Raw genomic sequence first — 25,727 nt, 5'->3', positions numbered from 1 at the left:
CTTAGACTACAAAGTTAGAGTCACGAAATAGACAATCAAGCCCGACCCCCAGTGATATCTTTGTACAGATAAGTCTTTGCCGACTGTTATAATATTGGATTTCTTGAAATATTAAATACTCGCAATACAAAAATATACAAGCGTTTCATCAAACGCTTGTATATTTTCAGACAGAGGATCAAAGTCAGGACATCTGACTTTGAATCCTGGTAGGTCAAATTTAGAAACTAACATATTTTCTATAATTGGTGCGAGTGTTCTGGGTGCCCTTGTAGTTACTTTTGTTAATTTAATATTCAAAGTACAGGGGATCACCTAATTGGAGACATTAATTATACTACAGAATGTTGTAAATAAAGTTCAAAATTACTAATTAATGTGTTGATTAAACATTGAGCACAGTATACATACATTACAGGTAAATAGGAATTGTCAACTTCTAGCTCAGGGTGAAGTGCACGGTGGCAGTGCCCTTTACATCTCTGCGAATTAAGGCTCTGAGTGGCACTATAATTGCTATGGAAAGGCGTGTTCGCTTACCATGGGGCAAACAACATGTTCGTCCCGTCATTTGGTACCACAAAAAAATCGCGAATTAATTTTGACTAATATTAAATAAAGAAAATAAAATGTAGTTGTTACGTTTAGGCAACGGACGCTGGTTCGTATCAACAGTAATAACATATATAGTAAAAATATTTGACATATTTATATATCGCATTTGGCAACTAACAATTATATAATTAATACAACAATAATTGAATATCAATTCAATAAAAATTTAAAGTAACATAGTATTGTCTATTTAGTTTCAAAGCGACAGTGTTGTCCTGTTACTTTGAAATTAAATCGTATATGAATAACACATCAATATAGCGAAATTTTGGAGATCAATTATTAATATACCGCAATTTTGAGATAATACTATGTTACTTGTCAAGTGCGATATACTTACATATATATAGTTCATTGTAAAAGTTTAGGGCAGCGGACAGTCATGGATTTCCATATATACTTTGCATGCCTTGGCTGGAAAGAAGTCGCATGCTCCATAAATGACAAACTCTCCGTGTTCGTTTTTTAAAAGTAATGCAAACATTTTCGAGCCTGTTTGAGAAAATATTATTAATATTTATTAGACAACTTAATTAAACAAAGTTAACCTCTGACAGAAAAAAGTTTGTGCAAAGAACACATCGATAATATACATAGAGTCGATCAACTCATCCAGTCGAGAAATTGTTTATTTTATATATTATATAATATATATATATGTATAATTATAATATATTATTTTTAATGTATTGCTTGTTTTGACTTAGTTTGTGTTATTTTCGGCTAAAATGTGAATTTCTGGTGAATTTTGGTATACAAGGTTATTAAAATTTGTAAAACACTAATAATCTCGAGGATCTATATTGCTAATATCATAAAGGAGAACTTTTTTCTAACATAATAAATTTACCAAAAATGAACGTTCATGTTTTTGTTGTTCTCTCGGACACTTTTCAAGTCTGTATTTGGTAGTAAGGTTCAAAGGTGCAACCTCTTCGTTTTGCATCGGACTGGTATTCATGCTATTGCTTTCTTTTGTTATTACACAGTTATTATCGTGAAGAGCGATCTATTTAATAGTACATTGCGTATTAAGGACACGGTAATTAAGAAATTACCAACTAGGGTCTATTAGAAGTCCGTGATAATTACAATGTTTTTCATCACATTTGTGAGAAAATAAATACAATGATGGCCTCCGTGGTCGAGTGAGATTGAGATTTCCATAACACAAGTTCTTTAGCTACTTACTTTGGGATCAGAGCAACGTATGTGATGTTGTCTAATATATATTTAAAAAGAAAGAAAATACAATGTTTCCTTCTTGTATGAATAAATATGATTCACAATCATTGACTTACAAATAAATGGACGACGGGTCTAATACAAAAACCACGAAAAAAATGTCCCAAGTCAACCTATTCGAAATTTAAATTGTAATGTCATCGCAGTATCGCGCTGTCAGTAGAACAAATGAAGACTAAAGCGGAGTTTGGCGCTCTGTATACGATTTTAGCGCCTTACAAGTGCGGACACTTTTTAGCGCGGACCCGACGTCCATATAATTGTAAGTCAATGTTCACAATACAATAATTATGAAGTCTACAAAAAAAAAAATTTGGTAAATAATTATACAAAAAATAATTTAAATAAATTATAAGAAATTCTTAAAAATAAGTATAGAAGTAGTAGGTATGTGGCTGAATTGCAATAAAATTTCTATTTAGATAACATTTTAAGCGAATGTTTTATTTTTAAACATAAGTAACCTCCTTGTTTGAACTTGAACCTGGCATATTTAAAGAAGTATGTCGTGCTACTAATTAAAAAGAAATTCCTTACCGGCTATGGCTGTAAAAGGAAGAAAAAGGTCCGCGGTTTTTAATTGGGGCAATATAGTCAAGTTTGGCTAATTTGACTCTAATGCCCCGAATAAAATGCCCATGCAATCATAATATTTTAAAGAAAGAGTGATGAAAATATTTTTATTTTTGTACGAAAGTAAAATCTGACGAATTTTAAAAGACATGTAAGTAAAAGTTGTTGTTTATGATGTTAGTAATAACGTGCGCACACGGTAAAAACAGATTACTTAGAAAAAGACAAAATTCTTTTTATGAAGACAAATTTATTAAATCCAACAAAACGCTCCTCTCCCTATAGACGCTAGAGAATAATTACTTGATAATAGTAAAACAACGTCTCAAAAGTGTATTTTAGTTATAAGACAGAAATATTTAATCCAAGAGCAAATTAATTTAATTCAAGTCACAAAGCTACTCTAGATTAAACAAAATATTTATTAATTATTATATATAAATGTCCGACTTTGACTTGAAAAAAAAAAAATGAAAAATTGAAGTGTACTTAGTTATTTGACTGAAGATTTATATTTTCTAATATCAAAAAGCGTAAATTTACAGGGTTATGGACCTAACAGTATAGTGCCAAACCTTAAAGTAGCAGAAATAGGACGGAATCTTCTCAATTACTTGAGTATCATTCAGTGCCATATAAAGCTACAGCGGCAGAACACACTAACAATTTAAAATATATGAGACGACTATATACCATTGAAGTTAACAAAACGATAGCGCGTTTCTAAGTACAACTAATGCCATCTAGCAGTGGCGCGATGGAACTAATTGCATGTTAAAGTTGTACCTACTTGTTACAAATGTAGTTTGATTTCATGCTGAAACCAAATTTCTTAAATTATGACTACAAATAACACACTAACAAAAGAGAGATACTACGTATTGTTTCTTTGGATAAATGACTGTTTATGATTTTTATGATTACAAGCACAAGTAATGAAAACGCAACGAAATGTTGCTTTAAAAATATACTCTAGAATTTAGAATATTAATCTGAATAGAAAACTACTTCTGTTTTTGTTGAAGAATATATTTTCTTATTCAAAATTTCTTGGGTGTATACCAAGAAATTTTGAATTCATTTAAGATTATTTAAATTTGATGTAAGAGGTAAAAATTTCTTGATGAATGATGAAATCTTCAATTAATTGATTAGAAATGAAATAAAATCTTGAAGTGAAGGTATTTGTCTAAAAGTTAGAATAAAGTTAAGAGTAAAATTGTATTAGAAAAAGATAAGCAGTATTTTTGTAACGATAATATTTTAGTACTTTTAATAAACATTTTTTCAGAATTAGCAAATATTTTGAGAAATTGCTCTTTTTTATTAGTAGAATTCCTTTTTTCTGTGCACCATTTCACCATTTCATCGTGGGGTGGATATTCGATTTGACATTGTTTTGTGTGCAGTTAGTACATTCAGGAAGAAATTAATTTTATTCAGTTTAATATTGTAGAATTTCGTAAATAATTAGTCTCAGTTTCAATACTACTATAATATAATTTCGTTATTTCATTACACGATCTAGGTTACCTAGAAAAATGCCCGTAGGTATAAGTATAAAAACAAACCCGTCAGAATGCCTGATTGTTAATATGGACGGCAAACAATGACGTTCCGTTCTTTAGAGAAATCCATTCAAAAGCGTTTTATTGCGAAAATTCCGTCGTTGAAATGAATCTTTATTCCTTTGGTTTTGCTAAATTCAAGTAATTTAAAGCGATTTTGATTTTAAAAAGTTTAGATCCGCTGACTGGTAAATGTAGGCTTTAATTATTATTATCTCTGCTTAACGTATATTTTACTTTTGTTTACTCAATCGAGTCAAATCAAAACTCTGCAAGTTCCAGTATAGTGTTTTGTAATTTCATTGCAACAAGAATCTTTCAGCTGTTTCCAAGGTAAAATATTTTATTTCGTTTTTCAATAGAAACTTTATTTTGCAAAGTAAAATTATAATGGCCGTTGTACAAGGTAAGTTAAATATATCTTTATATGTTATAAATAAACCTCAAAAATGAGAAAAAAAAACTGAAAAATCTGTTTCTCTCATTATCCTATTTGTGATATTTCAGGGTTTGATACACGGACAAATTCTATTCACCCAGTTCGAAATTTGAAAAGTATTACAGTGCTTTTAGATTGAAAGCTGATATCAAATTTCCATTTTGTGGTGCAGCGGAAACGTGATATATCCGCACTGTATTACGTTACAGTGTGCAACATGTCATAGCACTCAATTCATGTGTTCGGAAATGAATATGAAGGAGAACAAAATCTGGACATTTCGTCAGATACTACAGAAGTTGGTTATTAGCATTGATAGGAAAAGAAAGTATGCCTATTCCGATCTGTTTCCCTAAACAATAAGTAACAAACACTTAATGATTAATACCGATAAATATCAAACACAAAGGAAAATTCCTTCTATGGCATATATCTGGCAGGACTCGAACCTGCGTTGATATGCCAAACTAGGGCTACCGCTCTACCAACAGATGTACAGATCCAGTCAGCAAACTTTACGAAGTTCTCTAAGTGTTGCAGTAGACCTCCTTGTAAAAGAAAAGAGTCCGTCCAGGGAAGTACTGCCACGTTACTTATTCCTGCCGCCAAGCTGTAATGTGTTCATTACTGCGTTCCGGTTTTGAAGGGTGCTGGTGAAATTACGGGTACATGGGACTTGTCAACTTTATTTATTACAAATTGTCAACTGGGTGACGGGCGCAGTGGCAGTGCCCGTCAGATCTTTGTGATTTAAAGCTCTGAGTGGCACTGCAATTGTTATCCACAGGCGTGTCGCTTACCACCAGGCTCACGATTTGTTGGTACTGTGACTAGGCATTACAAAAAAATCCACAGGATTGCAAAATGGGTGTTATTTAGAGTTGCCTTTTTTCGTTTAAAAAAAATTACGACGAAATTTGTAACAAGTGTGGAATTACACCAAATTTCGTATTCGCCGTTTCTGCCCATGATCTGCAGAAATGGGTTAAAACTCTTCAGATTTTTGTGATTTGGCGCTCAGAGTGGCACTGTAACTGTTATAGTTATTACCAACTGGCGCATCACTAATTCGTCCCTTCACTTGGCACCATAAAAAAAAGAAAGAAAGGTAGCGGGCAGCGTTCGGACAGTTTGTATTTTTTTTGTAGATTTTACGAGAAAAAAAAAATCTTCTTCACCACCGAATTTTAATTTTAATTGATAAAATCCACAAAAATGCGACCCCAGTGTATTAATAGAGTAATAAACAGAAGTCTATTTTAATTATACGAATATTGTGCTCAGAGGTTTCAGGTTAATCTAAAATTAACCTTTGAATTCGTGCGGTATCACGCACCAGTATCGTAAATAACGGTATATTTACCTAAAGGTCAAGGAAGTACAATTCTAGATAATACCTCAATCTCAAATTCGTAAGCTACTCGTATTATATTCATTTTTATTGAATATTTTCTTATCATGACATTAATTTACTTTTTGTGAAATTACTCCACCAGTATTGTTATTTTCCTTACAGTGAACCAGCGTCTCAGGAGCTGAGAACATAATAGTACCTAGTGGGTAGTGGGTTAACCGGATTTTTACTCAAAGCTCCGTGTTTTGCGGAGGTTCAAGTGCCCCTCAAATCTTTGCGATTCAAAGCTTTGAGTGGCTTAGACAGGTGTCTCGTTTACCATCAGGCACAAGGCTTGTTCACTGGTTATCATAAAAAAAATGGTTAGGGCGTAGACTAAAATTGATAATTATTGTAAATGATAACTGTATCTAATCAATCATTATTTTCAGAAGAATCTACCTTACAAATTAATAGAATCGTTTATTCAATTTGACGATTTCAGACGCAAAGATATTTTAATTTGAATATGGCTTTCACAAATTCAATTTATTATAAATTCAAATTATTTTAGAGTTATCATGTATAAACTTACATAAGCGAACGAAAATTGTATATTTTAATAACAGATTAAGAGCTTTCGGGTCCCCAAAAAATTTTTCTGTATTGTTGCTATCTGGTAGATAGCACCTTCCAATTTTTATGGTTAATTGTGGCTATATTTGGATGCTTTTTTTTTAAATTAGCTTATTAGCAATGGGACACCACTGCTGGGCCTCTCCTCTTGACTTCCATAGTTCCCTTTTTGACGCAATGTTGGGCCAGTCCTTTACACATGCGTCCTTTGATATTGTATAAAATATATTTAATTACTTTTTTATACATAAAAATTGCACCCATATGTAAAATAATTATGTAAAAAAATAATATAAATAGTTGCATTTTTAAAAGTAAATACTTAATTTATCCATTTATATAAAAACTACTGAATGAAACCAATTTATTATATTTTTCATTCGGTAGTCTTTTTTTAATTTTCAAGCGTGTTGTGACGACATGACTTCTTTCATCGTCATCCCACCTTTCTATCACCCCTTTCTGTTTCCTGGAATCGTTCTTAAATTCCTTTTTCTTCTACGTCACTTACTTTTCTTCTTTCCATCGCCACTCTCTACTAAATTTCCGAAGCGAGCACACACGCTCGACTTCACATAAACTTCTGACCAGTTAACTTATGTAACCTAACTGCTTGTAAAGTATTATATTTGTAGTACCATTGAAAATCATGTAACCGAACTGCTTATAAACATAGTACTTCTAGAAAATACAGGCCCTTTTGGGGTAAGTTCCTTTTTACCATAACCCTTATTTAAGTAGGGAGTGTTTTTATACGATTGTACCTGTTTTTATATCATTATGTTTTGTTAGAGCCTGTTACTTTACCTGGTATTTTCCCTTCGTGTACTCTTTTTTTTAAATTCTACAATAAAATTAATGTGGACTGAGCCTTCTATTTAATTACGCGAGACCCGTGTGACAGTGTTTTCTCGATACCGGTAACCTATCACAAACTCGAATTTTTTTTCTGAAATAACGTTTGTTCGAATTTGCATTACACCGAAAACCGAATTATACCCAAACCGTTGTTCTTTCAGGATATGTTGGATGTTTATCGCAAAGACAAGATTAGGTTCGGTTAGGTAAGGTTCAGGTTTAAAAGAAAAAACATTTTCCTCTCAAAATTACTTTCGAGGTTATGAAAATTCGAGCAAACGTTATTTCTGGAAAATATCATTTCGTACTATTGATAGGTAACCCTCAATTCCACAATTTTAAGTCACAACAGTATTTGGTTTTTGGTTTTTTTTTTGTATAAATATGTATATTGACATGCTTATATAACGCCTGGTCACCATGGCCTAGAAAAGGCCCAACTTATTATTGTTTAGTTAGGCAACAAGTCAACAGGGAATTTTCCTCTACATATATATTTAAATATATAAAATTCTTACGGTGTGATTTGATTTGGCAAAATACAAGGAAAGAGAGGTGTAGGGAGAAGGACAACATCCTGGCTCAGAAATTTGCGTCAATGGTTCGATAGAAGCACCCGATCATTATTGAGAGCTGCAGTGTCCAAAGTTCGGATTGCCATCGTGATCGTGATCGCCATCGAGATCGCCGAAATTCATTAGAAGATGGCGCATGAAGAAGACGAAGGTCTGGTTCGTTCCGTGGCTTAATTGGCAGAGCACCTGTCACGGATTGATCTTTGTTATAATAATTATAACAAACTAGTGGAGTAAATACACAAACAATAATTAAATATCACGGTAGAATAACATTGTGTATTCAATACACTTAAAAATTACATCAATGATTAATTGATAAGTGACCAGCATTTAGCGAAATTTGATTTTAACGCTGCTCACTTATTACACATACATACATATCATCACGCCTGTCTTTCACCGGGATAGGCAGAGACTATGAACCTTCACTTGCTGCGCTCCTGACAAACCTCCTTCGCCTCCTCCACCCATCAATCTCTTCACACATGCCTGTTTATTCTTAGTACTTTTAACCCGACCTTTTTTAAGGACGTCATCAATCTGATTGAGATATGTTCGCCGAGGTCTGCCTCTCCCCACGCTTCCATCCACATTTGCTCTATAAATTTGTGCCGTCAATCTACCAACAATCATTCTTTCTACAGGACCAAACCATCCAAGCATCTCTCTCTCTCTCTATCCTTGTCACTACATCATCTTTCATACCAACGCTCTCTTACTATACTGTTCGGCATTCCATCTTTAAGACTAATACCGCACATATTGCGCAAAGCTCTCATTTCTAAAGCATTCACCCTATTTTCATGTTTTTTCTGCCACACTCACTACCATACATTAGGGTACCAATTAATTTATTAATACTCACTTATAAATTAATTTATTAATGTGATTGACCGTCTGAAGCCTCGCTTTGGGTGTGGTGTCGTCACATACTTTATGACGTAAATTACTAAGCAATGTTAGTTTAGTAAGTTTGCTTTGTTGTAGCCCTTTGTTATTGTACATTCAAATGGTTTCAGCCTTTGTTACTGTCATTTGTGCCGTCACTATTTGAATTGTTGAAAGTAGTTACTGTTCTATAAAGTAAGGCCTACTGTCCACATAGACTGCACATCATACGCACGGTATCGTCATTTCACGCTTGCGTGCTGCATGCTTGCATCTTGCGTAGTAACGAACGAAACTGTGTCCACTGGAGCGGCAACGCCGCATTTCCGTTCGTCATGAAGCTCGTTAGGCAGCATGTCACTACCAGGCCCTGCCGACATTGGCTGAGCCGCTAGGAATACCTACTGGGGCAATATCAAAGAGAAATAGCGAGTGAAAATCGGAGCGAGACAACGAATAGTGTTGATAGTTAGAAAGTACATTCAATGTCACCTCAATAAATTCTGACATATTTTTATTTTATAACATTTTATATTACAAAAGTTAATTCTTTACATAATTTGATATATCATATAAATTTACCATAAAGTACAAAAGTTATTTATAGAATAAATTTAAGATAAGTTTATTATGAAGGACGTATGTGATCATTGTAATCGGTTAATTTGGCAACACTGTTGAACTTTTACTAGAGATGCACGTGTTTACGCTTTAAATCGATTGTTTGGATCGTAATGGATCATATAGAACCAATTCCTTGTGAGTATAGTGTTCTGTGGTCACTACTCGAGCTTATTGCAAAACGCAAAGACGAGACAAGAAGAAATTTTGTTCGTATTATTGAACAATATGTGGACAGAACTAAGATGCAAAATATTTTTTTTTTTACATTTGCAGTTTGCACGCATTCGTCAAATGACGCTGCCGTGGACAGTAAGCCTTAATCTTTCTCTTTTTGCATTTAATTATTGTTATGTGTTACCCAGTGACGGGACGAACATGTCGTGCGCTTGATGGTAAGCGAAACGCTTTAAGTCGCAAAGATCTGTGCGGCACTTTCAGATCTAAGTTGACAAATCCCATGTACCTGTAATTTCACCAGAGCCCTACCTTCAAAATCGGAACAAAGGGATGCTCACATTACTAACTGTCGACAAAAATAAGTATGCAAGGTGGCAGTACTGCCCTGGACGAACTCTTTCACAAGGAGTTCTACTGCTACTAATTTTATTGTAATTCAGCGTGTTATAAATCATGTCAATGGAATTGGCATCAAAAATAAAATGACACTGAAAAGTTAAGGGGAATTGTTAAAAACAAAAGATAAAAAAAGTTACAATTAGATCGAACACTTAGAAAAAACTCCTTCGATCCGGCCGGATTCGAATCGACGTCTTCTAGCAAACCGTGCCAGATGCTATGCCAACTAAGTCACGGAACAAATCAGCAGACCACACAAATCTTTCTATGTGCTTGTTGTCGGATCTTTGTATTTACATATATATTCGTATTAATGAATTTTATGACTTTAAGACTTTTGTCTCTGGGGTACACGAAAAAGCCTTTCCACACGATATACCATCCCTTTCCTGTACGTCTGGCGCGCTCTAGGCAACAATCGGCAAGTACCTTTACGCCGATTGGCAAATCTTTTCATTACTATGGCAAACATTAGTTTATAACATCGATATGACATTAATGAATGAGGGTCTTAGTAATAATTTAAAAATAAGTTGAATATGATAATATTATATGTTGATATTCGCACATGATCACGAGGATGACCGCTGGTGGTGTTTTTCTGTATTTGTGGAATAGGCAAACAAGACAAATAATTTGTCACACATGGTATCTACACATGGTCATTGTTTGCCAAATATACCAAATATGCAAATACAAATAGCTATGTCAAGTGCCACCATAAAAGTGGAAACTAAAAGCTACCTAATCTTTCTTTTGCGTCGGTACAAAGCGACATGTAACCTGTTCGTCACACAAAGGAATTTTCATTTATAGCTAACCAAGGCTTATGCTATAAAATCTACTGCTTTTGTCTAGTTCGTTTTTTGCTTTTTATTTCCGCATTGAACCGTTTGAGCTTACGAGAAAAGGTAGCTATTTCTACATTCAGGTCGGGGTTCGAACCCATGAAACCCGATGTGAAAGCCGCTCGACCACAGTGGTCGTCTAGACTAATGGTAAGGATTCATATTTAATCAATATGCCTATTATATAAAATCAAGTCAATACACCACATTCAATTATAAACAGTGCAAGTAATGCGCAAAAATAAAACTATTTCTAAGTAAATTTTAAGTAATTTCGGTAGGAAAATGACACTTTAGAGACATTTCGGACCGTCATTTTCTTGGATTCGGAACTGGGGGTCTACTCTCGATCTCCGTCTGACATCCGTCGGAAATAATTACTGTCAAATAAGTAATATTCGACAAAATTAAAAGACAAGTATCAAGTATGAAGCTTCATTCGCATCACGCGTCTTTTCATTTGATCAAGTATTGCTTATTTGGCAGTAATTGTTTCGGACGGATGTCGAACGGAGATCGAGAGTAGACCCCCAGATACGAATCGGACGTTGTGCGCAAACTTACTAGTTTTCATTTCGGTAATTTAGTGGCCAAATCAAATTCGCGTAAATGTTGTGGCAACCAATTTAGCCTGATTTAAGGGAATTTATTGTTATCAGGTCGTAAACAACTTAAATTAATGCTTCCTGTGCAAAAATAAATGTCGTGGCCATTGAAATAACAAAAGTAATAATGTTAAATCCCTCGCCAGTAAAATTTAGTTAAGTACAGATATTACATATGCGGATTTGCAGTATCTCCGACGATATGTTTTTCTTATACCAAAGCTACGATATCAGCAATCAAGTCAGTTTGAGGATTTCGTACATATTTTAACTTTACATTTAATTATTATTAACTGGAAATTTCAACAGGGCGGAGCGAGAGTTTTTTTCTTCGTCCGCTAGGTGTCGTTATCTCGCTCTTGCGTGAGAGTAAGGTATGTGCGGGCAAGAGACGGAACTAGGAAGCAATTATTGATCCAATTAAACTATTTCCAATACGATTCAAATATGTAATTGTTCTTGCTACGAAAAAGTAAACAAAGCAGTAAATTCTGGACTTAAGTCTGTAAATTAGTGTACTCACCAGTTTTGACTAGTTTGAATGTAACTTGTTGTTGATTTTTGAGCTGCTCGTTATGAGCAGGATGATTGAGCTCCCGCAGAACCATCTCCATGGAAGGCTGCGGCTGCATGGTGTTGACCCAAGGTGACTCCTCTCGCGACCGGCTGAACTTGCGTTTGAAGAAACTAACCTTCTTCGGCTTCGAGTTTGAACCTGGAAAAAAGTCAACTACTCAAATATGCAAAATAATACACAAGTTTTAATGAAAGTTTATTGTACAAAAACCAAGAAAAACAAACGTGTTAAACGTGAAAAACTCAATGACGATGAGACAATAAATTTTAAAGCGTAATGTTTGTTTTATTGAAGTACCATGCGCAATGGACGTGAGACGCAATCAGTTAGTCGATGATTGTCATTCCAAATGCACTCTCTCGTTCAAAAACCTTCATAGGAGATACGTTGTGGCGACGGCGTCGAAGGCGTGGAGGTGCGGCCGAAGGACGAGGGCGAGGGACTAGGTTCTGAGTAGGGGCGCGGCGGCAGCAAGCTCGATGTCGAGATCGCCGGGGATGGGAAATGAGCCGCTGAGACATCAGGGTGGTGGTCTGGCTCCGGTGTCGTCACGCGAATGTTCGCTGTGAACTGCGGCGTACTCGCCACTTCGAATAATGCATCGAAGTCCCGGTCGAATATGTTTTTCCGCGAAAACGCCGGAGTGGGCAACGGTGCCGGCAACTCGAAATCTGGTGCAGGGGTCCTAACTATTTTCCCGAAATCATTGTCCTCGTGACGAGCGCCTAGTTTTTTGAGAAATTTGGGTTTGGTGCGCTCGCGCGGCTTGGCCGACCGGTCATTTGACGGGGTCGGCGAGGCCGTCGCGCGCTCCGCGGGCTCCGGAGGCGCCGTTTTGGGGACGGATGCGGCGCGGGGCGGGGCGGGGGGCAAGGGCGAGGGGGTTGCGCTGGTGGGCGCAGGCGGCGGCGGCCCGAAGAGCACGTCGAGCGTAGGCCGCTGCCGGATCCGGGGCAACGAATTCGAGTTGTATGTGAGGTAAACTACTTCGTCCGCTGGATATATTACGTACATCCCTGGCGAGACCGCATCGCGCCGGCCTCTCGCGCCCTCCGAAGAGGTTCACGCGCGTTACTCCACCGTACTCCTATAGCTCACTTGCGTATATGATCTTATTTTAACGTTGCTGACTCGCAGGCACAAATCGGGTATAAGGTGAAAACTTGGAGGTCGCGATAGTGGAATGTTTTTAGATAATTTCGTCGCTTAAAGATTTAGAAGAATTTAAGGAATGTTTTAAGGGAGGGATTTTGAGCCATGAGTAGGAGGTAGGGAGGAACTTTCTTCAGTGACGTCTGCCACCAGTCCGATCAATACATCTTCAACCTAAAAGGAAAAGAAATAAGAAATTTATACTAAATGACAAAACAAATATGGATTAAAGAACCAAATTTTACATGACTGGCATTCTTCGTTATATTTCAGTACTTAAAAGTATAGTTATTAGATAGGCGGATCGTTTGGCAGAGGCAGCACTCGTTAGCGAAGCGTGAACCAGCCTCCAGACCTGATACAAAACAGGTCAAGTGCTTCCACAATAGCTTTCAGAGCGCAGGCCGACACAAGCACCTCTCGAAATTTAAAAAGTCAGCGATTCTACACATTCATTAACTTTCTAAGTTTTTACGACTGTTTATTATCTAAAATTTTAATAAAGGTTCAGAATAATTGAGCAGACCATTATGCTTTTGTACTTTTCGTTTTTATTGCATTGTTAAGACAAAACAGTCGTTAAAACAACGCTATGTCATGCATAGTCCATGATTTCTTCGCACGGCCGAAGATCAACGACAGTCACACACCGACCTCGCTCTTTCGTATTACTTAATTAACCAATTAAGAAAGACAACATTTTTTTTTTCTATGCATTGATCCATGCACTGCTACGGACGCCTCTGCGTAAACACAGAAGAGCCTCTTCCCTTGGGTGCCTATCTGCAAGCTCGATTGAAGTATCTGATCATAGGCTATGGAAGGTGCTTTTAAGCATACGATAATATGACGGACTAGGTGTTAAAAAAGTTTTTAAGTGATATCACGTTGTCGTTGAGTTAAACATTTTTGTATTTAAAATTTAAATTTTACTAGCATTAGGGCTCTTTGTGAAAGAGTTCGTCTAGAGAAGTATTGTTAACTTATCTATTTCTGCTGTTAAAGAGTAAGGTACTGGTGAAATTATAGGCACATGGAACTTGTCAACTTATGTCGAATGGTGACGACAGCGGAAGTGTCCCTCAGATTTTTTTGATTTAAAGCTCTGCGTGGCACTGCAACTGTTATGGACGAGCGTATCGCTTACCACGTGCATGGCTCGTTCGCCCCGTCACATGGTGTAATAAAAAATAAGAAAAAAGAAATGAGTTTTCTATTTACATCATGAAATGAGTTTCTGAAAGTTTTCGAAAAAAAAATATGTTGAATTCGAAAATAGTTCTTCATATTATAAAATTCTGAATATCCGTCTTTCGAATATCGTTTGAAAAAAGTTCTTGTAAAATGAAACAGAAAAGTATGATTCAATTTACTAACAAACTCCAATTATGCGCAACAAGGCTCTATGCGATGTTATTTATTCATATCAAGATTTTATATTAATGTAAAAAACAATTTCTCCATTACGGAAAACGGAACAACGTAAAAGAAAATGTTGACATAAGGAAATAGGATGGAACGTTTTTCCTTTCTTTCATGAGACGCTTATTTCGTATATTTATTATACTTACATTGTTTTAATTTAGGGATTATTACTGAAATTAAACCTTGTGATTGGTCAACTGGTTGTGGTTTGTATTTTAAATTTAAAAAGCTAGCAGACGTGCCAATGTTAAACTTTCTTGTTACGAAATTCAAATTATCTTGTGCAAAACCTTGAAAATTATGGAAAAATGCCTTATTTTGCTACTTTGGAGTAAAGGTGTAGTCGCATCATGGTGGTGTTTCATATTATTATCATTAAGCACTGGTTTACATGATTTGAATACATTTACCATTTTTAAGCGACTTCAAAAAAGGAGGATGTTCTCAATTTGACTATTTTTTTTTGTATGTATATTACTTGATTTCTCCAGCATTTATGAAACGAATTTGACGATTTTTTTTTGTTGGAAAGAGGAAATCTCAGTATTGGTTTCACGCACTTTCCAGGAACCGATGTAATTCCACGGACTTTTGACGACTTTTTTTATAAAAAGTTATAATCTGTTTATCGTAACAGATTGTTTCTTATAGTAAACCTTATACTGCTGCAATACACGTCGACTTTAAAAAAAAAATTTGATAGGCCTTAGACGGTCGTCGTCTTTCAACTATTGCCGCTAGATGGCAACACATTGAATGAAATTTCAATATAAACCGAAAAATCGTAACTTGCATTAATAGGTATTCAACTTTCAACGATATGCCAATTGGGAAAAGTTTAAATTATATTAACAGTCGTTAATTTGTTACATCCTTTCAAATTAGAAACTACATCAATAACTATCAAGATTTCATAGTGTTTAACATTATGATAGTGTGAATTTTGGCAACAACAGCTCTTATACTAATCGAGGCTTAAGACCTTTCGATTGTTTTTCTTCCGTGTTCAGGCATGTCTTGGTGTGAGCAAAATAATGTAAGATAGCATATACACGCACATATCAAATCTGTATAAATAGTCTCAACTACGACACAGTTAATCATCTACCAACCAAAGACTCGATTATTTCTACCGGTGAATTCGACTTCCGCACCGGTGAACTCGACGACCGTCACCTGTGCCAAAGTACACAATACTAAAAACTACAGTTCTAGCACGCACGTTTTGTAGGTTCAAATTCAAATTCAAATTATTTGTTCGGAAGGTCACAGGATTTGTCTCACACATGAAACGTTTGAGCTTTGTCATGTCGGAGTGTTATGTAAATTCTCGGCTGTTTTAACAGTGAAAGCATTGTTAAGGAGCGCTAATGGCTTTTTAATATTAAGGCCGCCATAGATAGAGAACATGATAATGAAACCTGAAGTTAACAGAAGTTATCGAAGATGTGCGGAGTTTCCAGTTCGCTTTGGTTGGATAAGAATGGTGGACACTGTGACGTAAAACACCTTTCTTATAGGGTTGCAATGGTGCAATGAAAAATTAAAATTCATAAATATTTTTATTTCATAGTTAAGCAAAATATTGATTGAAATCTACACATTGATTAAATACAACACTAATTCGGAAAGCAGTTTTTTTATATTATCAAGTGACGGGACAAAAAAGTCGTGCGTCTGATGGTAAGCTACACGCCTGATCTGAGGCGCACTGCCACTGCGCCTGTAATTTCTCTAACTGTAATTTCAACAGCAGAAACTGAAGAAACTGTACAGGTTGCTCTTTATAAATAGACATTTACAAAATTGATTGCAATATATTATGGACGAATATAACCTGAAAGTTCGCTTAATACGGGTTACTATTTTCTGTAAATATGAAATTGAAATATTATTTTTTGAATTTGAATTTATTTTAAATGTGTGTATCCTATGTATACATATATTTGATATAGATATCGTGTTTTTACACCTGCCTAAATTTAAAAGAAGAATAACTTCAATCATCTTTTAATTTCGATTAAACGTTTTGGTATATGTGGCCAGTTATTTATATGTATAAACACTGTTGTCATATTTCAACTTTGTTATTATGGTTCTTTTAAATACATCCAAGAGTATATTAATTACGTTTAATTATTACCTCACAAAGCAAATACTACTTATTTATTAACTTTAAAATGTCACCCGAAGGTTCCCGAAAGACATATAGCAATACAGCCGCCTGTTTTTTGTTTGTATCTGTAATTTGTTCTTATGTGCAATAAAAAGTATTTGTATTGTATTGTACATTTTCCAAAAAGAACTGGGCTAATATGTTAGCCCACAGTTGTAAAACAGTTGTAATGCTTTATATGCGCAATGGTGATATATATGGTGATATATATATCACCATTGCGTAAACAAATAATCATATAAAGCATTACAACAGATATAAAGTTTTGTGAACAGATAATTTCTCCACTTAAATTAGCTCAATATTATTTATCATCATCAGACTATCCTCTATTTAAGAGAGAAGCTCTGTCGGTGTAGCCTTCTCCACTCCTCACGTTTCAAAATCAGCTACTTGACCTCCTTAAAGCTGCTTACTTTGATCTTCTTCTCTGTTTGTTCACTGTTCGCCATTTTTAGTCACCTTTTCTTCTTCTTCTCTATTCGTTTACTGTACGCCATTTTTAGTCACCTTTTCTTTCTTTCCCTTCTATCTACTCCTCAATTAAATTACTTACAAATTTGTCATTATGTAGCAAATGACCCAACATTTTCCCCTTCTATTCTCTATTGTGTTCAAAGGATTTCTTTCTTCCCTTACCCTTTCCAAAAATTCCTCATTTGATATCTTCTCAATCCATTTTATTTTTTCCATTATATAATGCTGCTATGTTATCGGCAAGTCCACATATACATTGTGTACTAAAAAAAAGACCCTCCAAAACTTTGTATTCCCACATAAAACGTCACAATTTGTCTCACCAAGTTTTATAACCGAACATAAATACTCTGTAACAGCTTTAGTAAGACAATAAAGTTTGTCGTTGTATTCATACGCGAGTTCATTGCATCCAGTTGGCTGGTTGCCTACACGGTTTTCAGTTTTGAAGAATAGACTTATGATACGACACCATTATAAAATGACCCATGCCAGATAATCAAGGAATTTCTACGCATGACCACTCGTCGGAAAATGTTTAACATCTAGTCATACTGGCTTTAGACGAATGACAATGTCCAATCGGGATTTAGTCGTATAGAGATTTTGTCGTACTCTGTTTTAGTATTTGGCATCAAAACATCATGTATGGAAATTCCTAATAAACTCCTGGAAAGACTTGCCAAAGTCAGTACGGAATTAATGCCAAGATATTCCAAGAAATCTTTATCCGGTATCCACAATGCCTTGAGTCAATTTAGTAAGCTACGGTAGTACCTTTACTACGTTTCTTTTAAATACATCAACCAGGACACTAAACTTGTACACTTTGTCGACAGTAAATTTTCATGGACGGTCGTAAAGTACGTATTTAGTTACTTCAGCTTTTTATGAATTTTAATAGAAGCCTTCAGGGACATAGTTTTTGTCGTTCTTCACTTACAAATTATTTTGGCATTTACTACAACAAGCACAAAGAAGATAATCCTGAACTAAACTATAGGGTTTTAATGGTTTTCTAAAATCACCACACTTGACAGCCGGGGCATAGAAAGGGTATCTCATACACAGGGAGATGTTATTCAGTGTATGAACAAACAAAATAAATATTTGAGAAATTGCACCAACTTCTCTAAATTATTACGACTTGTCCTACACAATTATAGATATACCACCTACCATCAGGAAAGCCACACATACATTAAAAACATAAAATATTATGTATTAAACATTTTTTTTTATTTTTTATTTTTTTTTTTTTTATTTATTAGGCACACCAACAGTTACAACAATATTTCATTCATTAGACAACATCGAGAAAAAGCTTAATCTAATTGCTTAACCAATTACAGGTGAGCACCACATGCGAAAAAATTAAATGTGTAACATATGCTCAATATAAAATATAAAAACAATGAATACCAAGACATATTACTATTTTTTAAGTTTGTTACCTAAATAACAAAAAATATTATTTCTATCTATTATTAAGAAAGTGTACAATTGAGTTTTTTAACCCTGGGAGTGAATCATAGAAAATATCCACATGTTTGGAGCAGTCATTATACAAACCAGACATTCGAGGCACGGGGGAGTTTTTTATGATATCAAGTGACGGGACGAACACGTCGTGCACCTGACGGTAAGCTACACGCCTGTTCATAACAGTTGCAGTGTCACTCAGAGCTTTAAATCGCAAAGTTCTGAGGGGCACGGCCACTTCGCCCGACATTCTGAGCATAACTTGGTAAGTTTAATGTGCCTGTAATTTTTCTCTTCACCTCAAAACTGGAACGCAATAATACTCACATTACCGCTTTGCGGCAGGAATAGGTAAGGTGGCTTCCCAAGACGAACTCTCAAGGAGCTCTACTCCTACAAAATATCAGTGCTTCCAGTGAAAAACGGAATAAGACGTATTATGCCTTTTTTATTGCACCTTTGGCTTCAGCGTGTCAGGTTATACACAACATATCAAAAGGACGTCTCTCTAGCAGTTTCCTTACGTCGTTTTTTTGATTGCACTATGGGCATAACTCACTGTTTCTAAAGGCATAATTTTAGTTAGCGGGCATTTTTTATGAGTCTAAATGCAAGCTTGCAAATACATGCAAGTTTAACGAATAACTACAGATATATTTTTACATACAGACACTTTTCGTATTGTTCCATAATGACGAGGAAAAAAGTGGGACTAAAAGCGACTATTGCCTTATTTCACAGTGTACATAAAGGTACAAATGAGCTTTCCGTTTGTTCCACTGGACACGATTGGTCATACCCACGACTATTCCGTGTTGCTATTGGTTAACAGAAAACTTGTCGTTTTATTCCTTTAATTTTAATGTGATGGTATCATAAGTATTGCTATAACCGTAGAACAGTCGCAGTTAAGCGAATAAGTTGTTTTATGTTTTAAAAAGTTTGTTAACATTATTTATTTATTTATTTATTTTAAACATAATCGTGTTCATTCCGTTAAGTACTCATAAACAAGGACGCAACTTTAAAAACTTTAAAAAATATAGAAAATATGACTGAATGTTTTACTAATATCCACCAAACGAAAGCTTAGAAGTATACCTAAAGCTAGAAATCATAAAAAGTACTAATAATAAATGCGAACAATCAATAACCAATAAAAGTATGGTTTTTTGGCTCTCCTGAAAAGTTTTGAATTTCATTTATTCCCTTTTTCACTGGAGGCACTGATATTACATATTACATAATATTTATAGGCGTGCTGTTTACTAAATTACATTACATCCGAGGACTGGTGATTTCGTCCATTTAATATCAACAACTTTTATTACTGAAACTTTAATTGAGAAAAAAATACGAATAAATAGTGTGGGTTACAAGAAGTCGCATAGAATGTAACCCAGTGTGCAATATTGCTTCAGCAAGAGCGAGAACAAAACACAGATTGAGAAGGAGCAAAACACTAATTGTCAGCTTTTCTTATAATCCCATTGTAGCGCTCCCTTTATATTAAAGACATCAAATATGGTCAAAGTTAAATTATATATAAATTATAATAATACCGTTAGTTAGTAGTGTTTTTGTATCGTGAGTTTTTGACGCATGCGTGATTTTAATTTGGCGTGTTCGTATGTTCATTTTTATAACAGAAAACTACACGGCCACCGCAAAGGATTAAGAGTAAATAATTTATTTATGTCACAAAAAACAGATATTTAATTTTGCCTTCCCCTTTCTATCATCAGAGAACTAGACGTAAACTGGAGTTCCAACTAATATGTTGTGAAAATTCCAAGGATTCACACGGAACGGTATAACGGTGAGAGTACATAGGTATTATTTACGTGTGCAAGTGCATGCTCCATCGTCGACCTCATCGTCATTTCCATCAGGTGAGATAGAGGTGATATGTGCACTTATTTTTTGAATAAAAAAAATGCTATTGACATTTTGAACTATTGCAATAACTTTCTGTCGTTCGAAAACCGAAGTTTCGAATTTCGTTTTGCAATTGTTTTCCTAAATTTCTGTTTAAAACAATTAAGAAACCTGTTCGATCGGTTTCTAAATGAATTAATTAATTTAGATTACTTTAATTTCCTTTTACGAGATATTTTGTTCCTTGGCAATATTTTCTTAGGGCTTCTTTCCTACGTTTTTTGGGTAAAAATAATAAATAAAAATGTTAACTTCACATCAGTTCGGACGATTTAAGAAAACGGAAAAGATAAAAAAAGACTTTAAAGAACAATAACGTATTATGGAAGTTTGCAAATGTCAATATTAGCATCCATCGAGTATATAACCAGAAACAGAGACTAAATTTCATTTAATTTGTTTGATAATTATTGTGCCAAATCATTACGGTGACAACTGCTCCCTATTGGCTAGCCCGAATTCGGCACAATTGACGGGTGTCGTCAATTGTTCCACTTCAAGTCGACCAGTTTAACTTGAGTTTTGCTATGATGGACAAAAATTGAAAAATTTTAATATTTAATTACCGATGAAATGTGATTCCGTTTGTTTTGTAATTAGATGTTTTGCTGTTCACCACCACCACCGCATTCATTGAACAACCCCCCATTGTTAGAGATATTATCTTTATTACAATAAATACAGAATATTTTTGGAATATACGAAGACGTACACACAGGTCAGTTGTTGGCGCTGTACTATTTCAGCTTTCTAATTTGTGATTTCAGCGCAAACGCAAGTTGATATTTAAAAGTGATGATGAGTTGCTAGGGATGGTGGCCCTTATTTCTCTATTTCTGGTTATAATACTCGACGCTAGCGTCTAAATAAATCACATGAATTTAATTCAAGCATCAGCACCAAAATGACAGATGGTTTCAAAATGTTCAATTATATTTGACCTTTCAATAAAAAAATGACCTTTTCTCAGGTGCTCTTGATTGAAACGGAAATTCGTCTAAAAACAATTGGAAGTCTTTCTTTGTTGAGGCAAGGTTGACAAATTAGATATTTTAAATTGTCCGTGTGTATTGATTATTTTTGACAAAAAGAAAATAGACTTTATTTCAAATCACTAAGATGGAATTTTGAATAAAATTAATAAGAGGTAAGTAATATAATATACGAACACCTCGGTGGCCGAATGGTTTGCACTGTAATAATAATAATAATAATAATAAAAATAATAAATAAATAATAATAATAAATAAATAACGCACACACTCAACATAGCCCCGCACTAGGGAAACTCTGTGACGCGGGTGCCATGGACATACACATACACAACCACAAATTACACCCAAATTCACAAGAGAAATAAATGTAGGCCATACAAATATTTCTTCCAGCCCGCGAATCGAACCAATCGACCTCTGCGTGGCAGTCCGGCATGGTAGCCGTTCGGCCACCGAGGCAGTTAAATTTACTGTGGGCGCTGCGTGAAGACATACTGAGTTCGGTTCCCGGTATAACCGAATTAGGAAATAAACTTTTCGAAATTGGTGCTGAGTGCTCTGGGTAACTCTAGGGCTATTTTTATTGCTTTGATACTCTGAGTACAGGGAATATCTATACTATACTTTGAGACCAGGTAATTGATACGGTTTTCTGTCAGATTATATTATTATCGTTATAATTATGATCAACTTATAGTAAGAAAAACTGTTTATCTTTATATTATTTACTTAAATTTCGATTACAATCTATTAGCAACTTTCTAAAGCAAAAAAATTATAATTGGAAATTAAACTTTTTGTTTTTAGAACTAAATTGCGCAAGTTTGTTTTTTTTTTCAATAAACCAATTCCCATGGTCACGGCTGACTGATTTACCATGGGTAGTAGAGGGGTGCTGCGAGTCATAAGAAATCTCGCGTTGCGTTGCGTTACTGCATTGCTCGTATGTTAGCGGTCATACTCTTCAAAACCAGAACTCCGTATTGCTCGCACTACTGTTTAGCGACAGAAACACGTATACTGACATTACTTCAAATGATGATGATGATACTTGTCTACAGTGACAAAGGTTCGATGAGAGCATTGTTTTAAAGCCGTAATTAAAAAATGGAAAGACACGCACAACAGCGAGCCAAAATCGCGCAACCAATTGCCGAATAGATAGCCTGATCTCATTAAAAGTGTCACGGAGTGATCGCTAAGGTCCATTAAGTACCAAAGCCGAGCAATGAAAAGCTGTATTTCAGCAACCAGCAGTAATTCAGCATTTTGACTGAGAAGCGTAGAGATGTCAAAAACAACGAAGCTGTGCTAGATAATTGAACTGACGGAGTACTATCACAAACCAGTCACTTGAATTATTAATTTACGCGGAGTGAAATTGAATTCCATTTTCATATGAAATGTAATCTTCGTTTTTTTATTAATTTAACCAGACTAACACTCCAATTACCCGGTATCAGACTAGGGAAACCTTTGTGCTGAGAACACCTAGATTAGAACCGATTTTGAAACTCAATTTCCGATATTGGTCCTACAGTGAGCCGAACCCGGATCCTCTTCAAGCGTGCATAATGCATGGGTCACTGAGATCGCCAATAATAACATAGTATAATAAGACAAGTAAAGGTAACTCCATATAAACGTAGCAGCGCGGCTTGTATGTGTGCACACCCACATTCGTATAATCTCGGGATGCACTCCTTTCATTATTATTTGAATGTGTGCGTCAAGCGCGCGGCGATCGCGTACACATAAAACCGCGCTGTTATTTTATACAGAGTTACCATACTTGCATTATTTTACTACGTTAATAATACTTACAAAAAATCTCCCGGTTCTAATTAAAGGAAGATAGTTTCATCAAGGCCCGTTGCCTGCGGTGTTGCGCCAAGTAGTTGGAAGTGATTCTCCTTTCGCCTAAAGTATGCAAAGGGAACGCGAAACTTTAATTGCAATCATCAAATGTTTCGTAAAAATAATACGCCATATTGACAAATTGTTAATGGCATAATAAAACCTCGCAATGATTCATGTTTTACGGAAATTGACGATTGTATTAATAACTTGTTTTATTTTTGTGTTTCATTTAAACTTATAATCAGTTCTATATTCAACTAACTAGTTAATTTATTATTTGATTTTATATTGCCGACATAATCGTGTATAAAAACGTATTTTACTCATCTAGAAGTTTAATTTGTTTTTAATTAACGGAATTGCAATAACATTGTCAAGTTTAACTAGCGCTTTCCCCATACAATCAGAATGTGGAGACAAAGGCTTAAGGCTATACTAATTTAACTTCATGTCACTCACAAATATTACTATCAAAGCTCAATTACTTTCTATTAACTGTGAGAAAATAAAAAATTATTATTTTAAAATCTTTAAACGTTAAAAGTAGACCAGTTTAGACACAAAGGTATGAGAAAACATTGTACCGGATTATTAAGATTTTTTAATAATAATCATATTCGTCTGTTACCGTAAAACTTGAATAACTCTAAAGCTGTGACTTTTCAGGTGCGTTCATATTTATTGCATTTCAACGAACCGAAATTCCGTGACGTATACGGGTATCAGAACGTAAATGTGGATGGACTGTGACAATTTCAGAGACCGTGACATTTCAACGCACCGAGACTCGACTTCATGACGTCTCACGGTACAGCACTTACTACGCTAAATATCGATTTTATTGCTACACGTTGCTGGGAGTCTGTAACAACGAATTTAAACTTATTACCCGCTGTTTTTTTTCTTATTTGTGTATGGAATAATCGGTTTTGAACCCTTGAAGCTATGATATAAATCGATTTGTACTTCTCCTGCGAGTTAAGACGACCAATTCCAAAGTACTACGCAGCGGTGATTTGTTTGTACCGAACATGTATGTTCGCATAAACCGATGTCTACCGTGCACCGCACTCGCCCTCTCATTTTACTAAATTCTCAGGTCTCAGAGAATAGGATGTTGATGGATCTTTATGACAGCATTAGCAAAATAATATCTTAAGCAAATGTACTGCATCAAATCTTTAAGCAGAACAAGTAAATATGTATGTAAGCGTTTTGGTTCTAACTGTACCACATTATGTTTTGTAAATTGATAAAAATAAATAAATAAGTATGTATAAAAAATGACAATAGTGCATTTATTTCGTAGAACAGAATTTACCTGCTCTACGTAATATTTCGTCACGTAAAACTAAATATATAAAATGTGTTACCTACCATTTGTAACATAATCTGAACATCACAACTGTGAGAACTAAGATCAATTTTCATATCTCAAATCTCAGACGCTCAGGCAAAATTAATTCTCATATAATATATTCAATTCCTTCGGTACAATATCGAAGCAATTTCACATAATACCAACCACGTATACATAACAAACCTTATACAACGCGGAGGATTGATCAATGGAGTGTTTTAAGGGAAAATGATTTGATTAAATTAATTTATCTCACTATACTGTGCGCCACGCCTATCGTTTTCAGGATTTTTGTAGTTTCTAGGCATCTCATGCCGTGGTTAAATTGTATTGAACCATATTTGTTTCGCAACTAAGAGTGTTGGTAGCCTTTTTTTAAAATAATTTTAATGCCCACACTAACAATTGACATCATTACGTCATTGACACAAACAGTGCATAAAAAAACAAAATGCTTTACATAATATCGTAAAATATCGATAAAGTTTTTGTTTTATAATACTAAGTGACAGGACAGACAATCGTGTGCCTGGTGGTAAGCGACACGCCTGTCCTAACAGTCGCAGTGCCTCTCAGAGCTTTAAATCACATAGATTTGAGGGGCACTGCCACTGCGCCTGACTACCTGAAACATAAGTTGACAAGTCTCATGTGCCTGTAATTTCACCAGCACCCTTAACCCTTCGAAACTGGAACGCAGTAATGTTCACATTACTTGGCGGCAGAAGTTGGTAAGGTGGCAGTTCTTCCCAGGACGAAATGGAGCTCTACAAGTAAATCATAAGCTATTTTCAAAATAAGAGTTAAGGAGCATTATTTATTCACTTTTTCATTCATTTCTTAATTTATATTATAAAAAATGGATTTGTCTAAGTACTTATATAGTTTATTATTTTAAC

General features: G+C 35.0%; 2 protein-coding genes across 5 annotated transcripts in view; both read right to left on the bottom strand.

Moving 5' to 3' along the window:
- LOC113236814 (sodium channel protein Nach-like) overlaps positions 1 to 1,047 on the bottom strand; it is a 12,907-nt gene extending 11,860 nt beyond the window's left edge. Inside the window, exon 1 of the mRNA XM_026473011.1 lies at positions 956 to 1,047. Within this exon, the coding sequence (XP_026328796.1) occupies positions 956 to 957 (2 nt within the window). The 5' untranslated portion in view covers positions 958 to 1,047. The remainder of the gene's footprint in view (positions 1 to 955) is intronic.
- Positions 1 to 25,727, bottom strand: part of LOC113236813 — a 409,563-nt gene that overhangs the window by 250,651 nt on the left and 133,185 nt on the right. For all 4 annotated transcript variants that reach the window (XR_003310980.1, XM_026473010.1, XM_026473007.1 and 1 more), the window contains exons 2-3: positions 12,335 to 13,289; positions 11,910 to 12,101 (exon numbers count right to left, since the gene is read on the bottom strand). Coding sequence is in view for 3 of the 4 variants with exons in the window: in XM_026473010.1 (XP_026328795.1) it covers positions 11,910 to 12,101; positions 12,335 to 12,977 (835 nt within the window). In the remaining variant the exon portion in view is untranslated. The remainder of the gene's footprint in view (positions 1 to 11,909; positions 12,102 to 12,334; positions 13,290 to 25,727) is intronic.

This window comes from Hyposmocoma kahamanoa, unplaced genomic scaffold (genome assembly GCF_003589595.1).
Source record: "Hyposmocoma kahamanoa isolate Upper Pololo Valley unplaced genomic scaffold, ASM358959v1 92, whole genome shotgun sequence".
NCBI lineage: Eukaryota > Metazoa > Arthropoda > Insecta > Lepidoptera > Cosmopterigidae > Hyposmocoma > Hyposmocoma kahamanoa.
The sequence above is the reverse complement of the archived record's forward strand: the minus strand, read 5'-3'. Positions and strand labels throughout refer to the sequence as shown.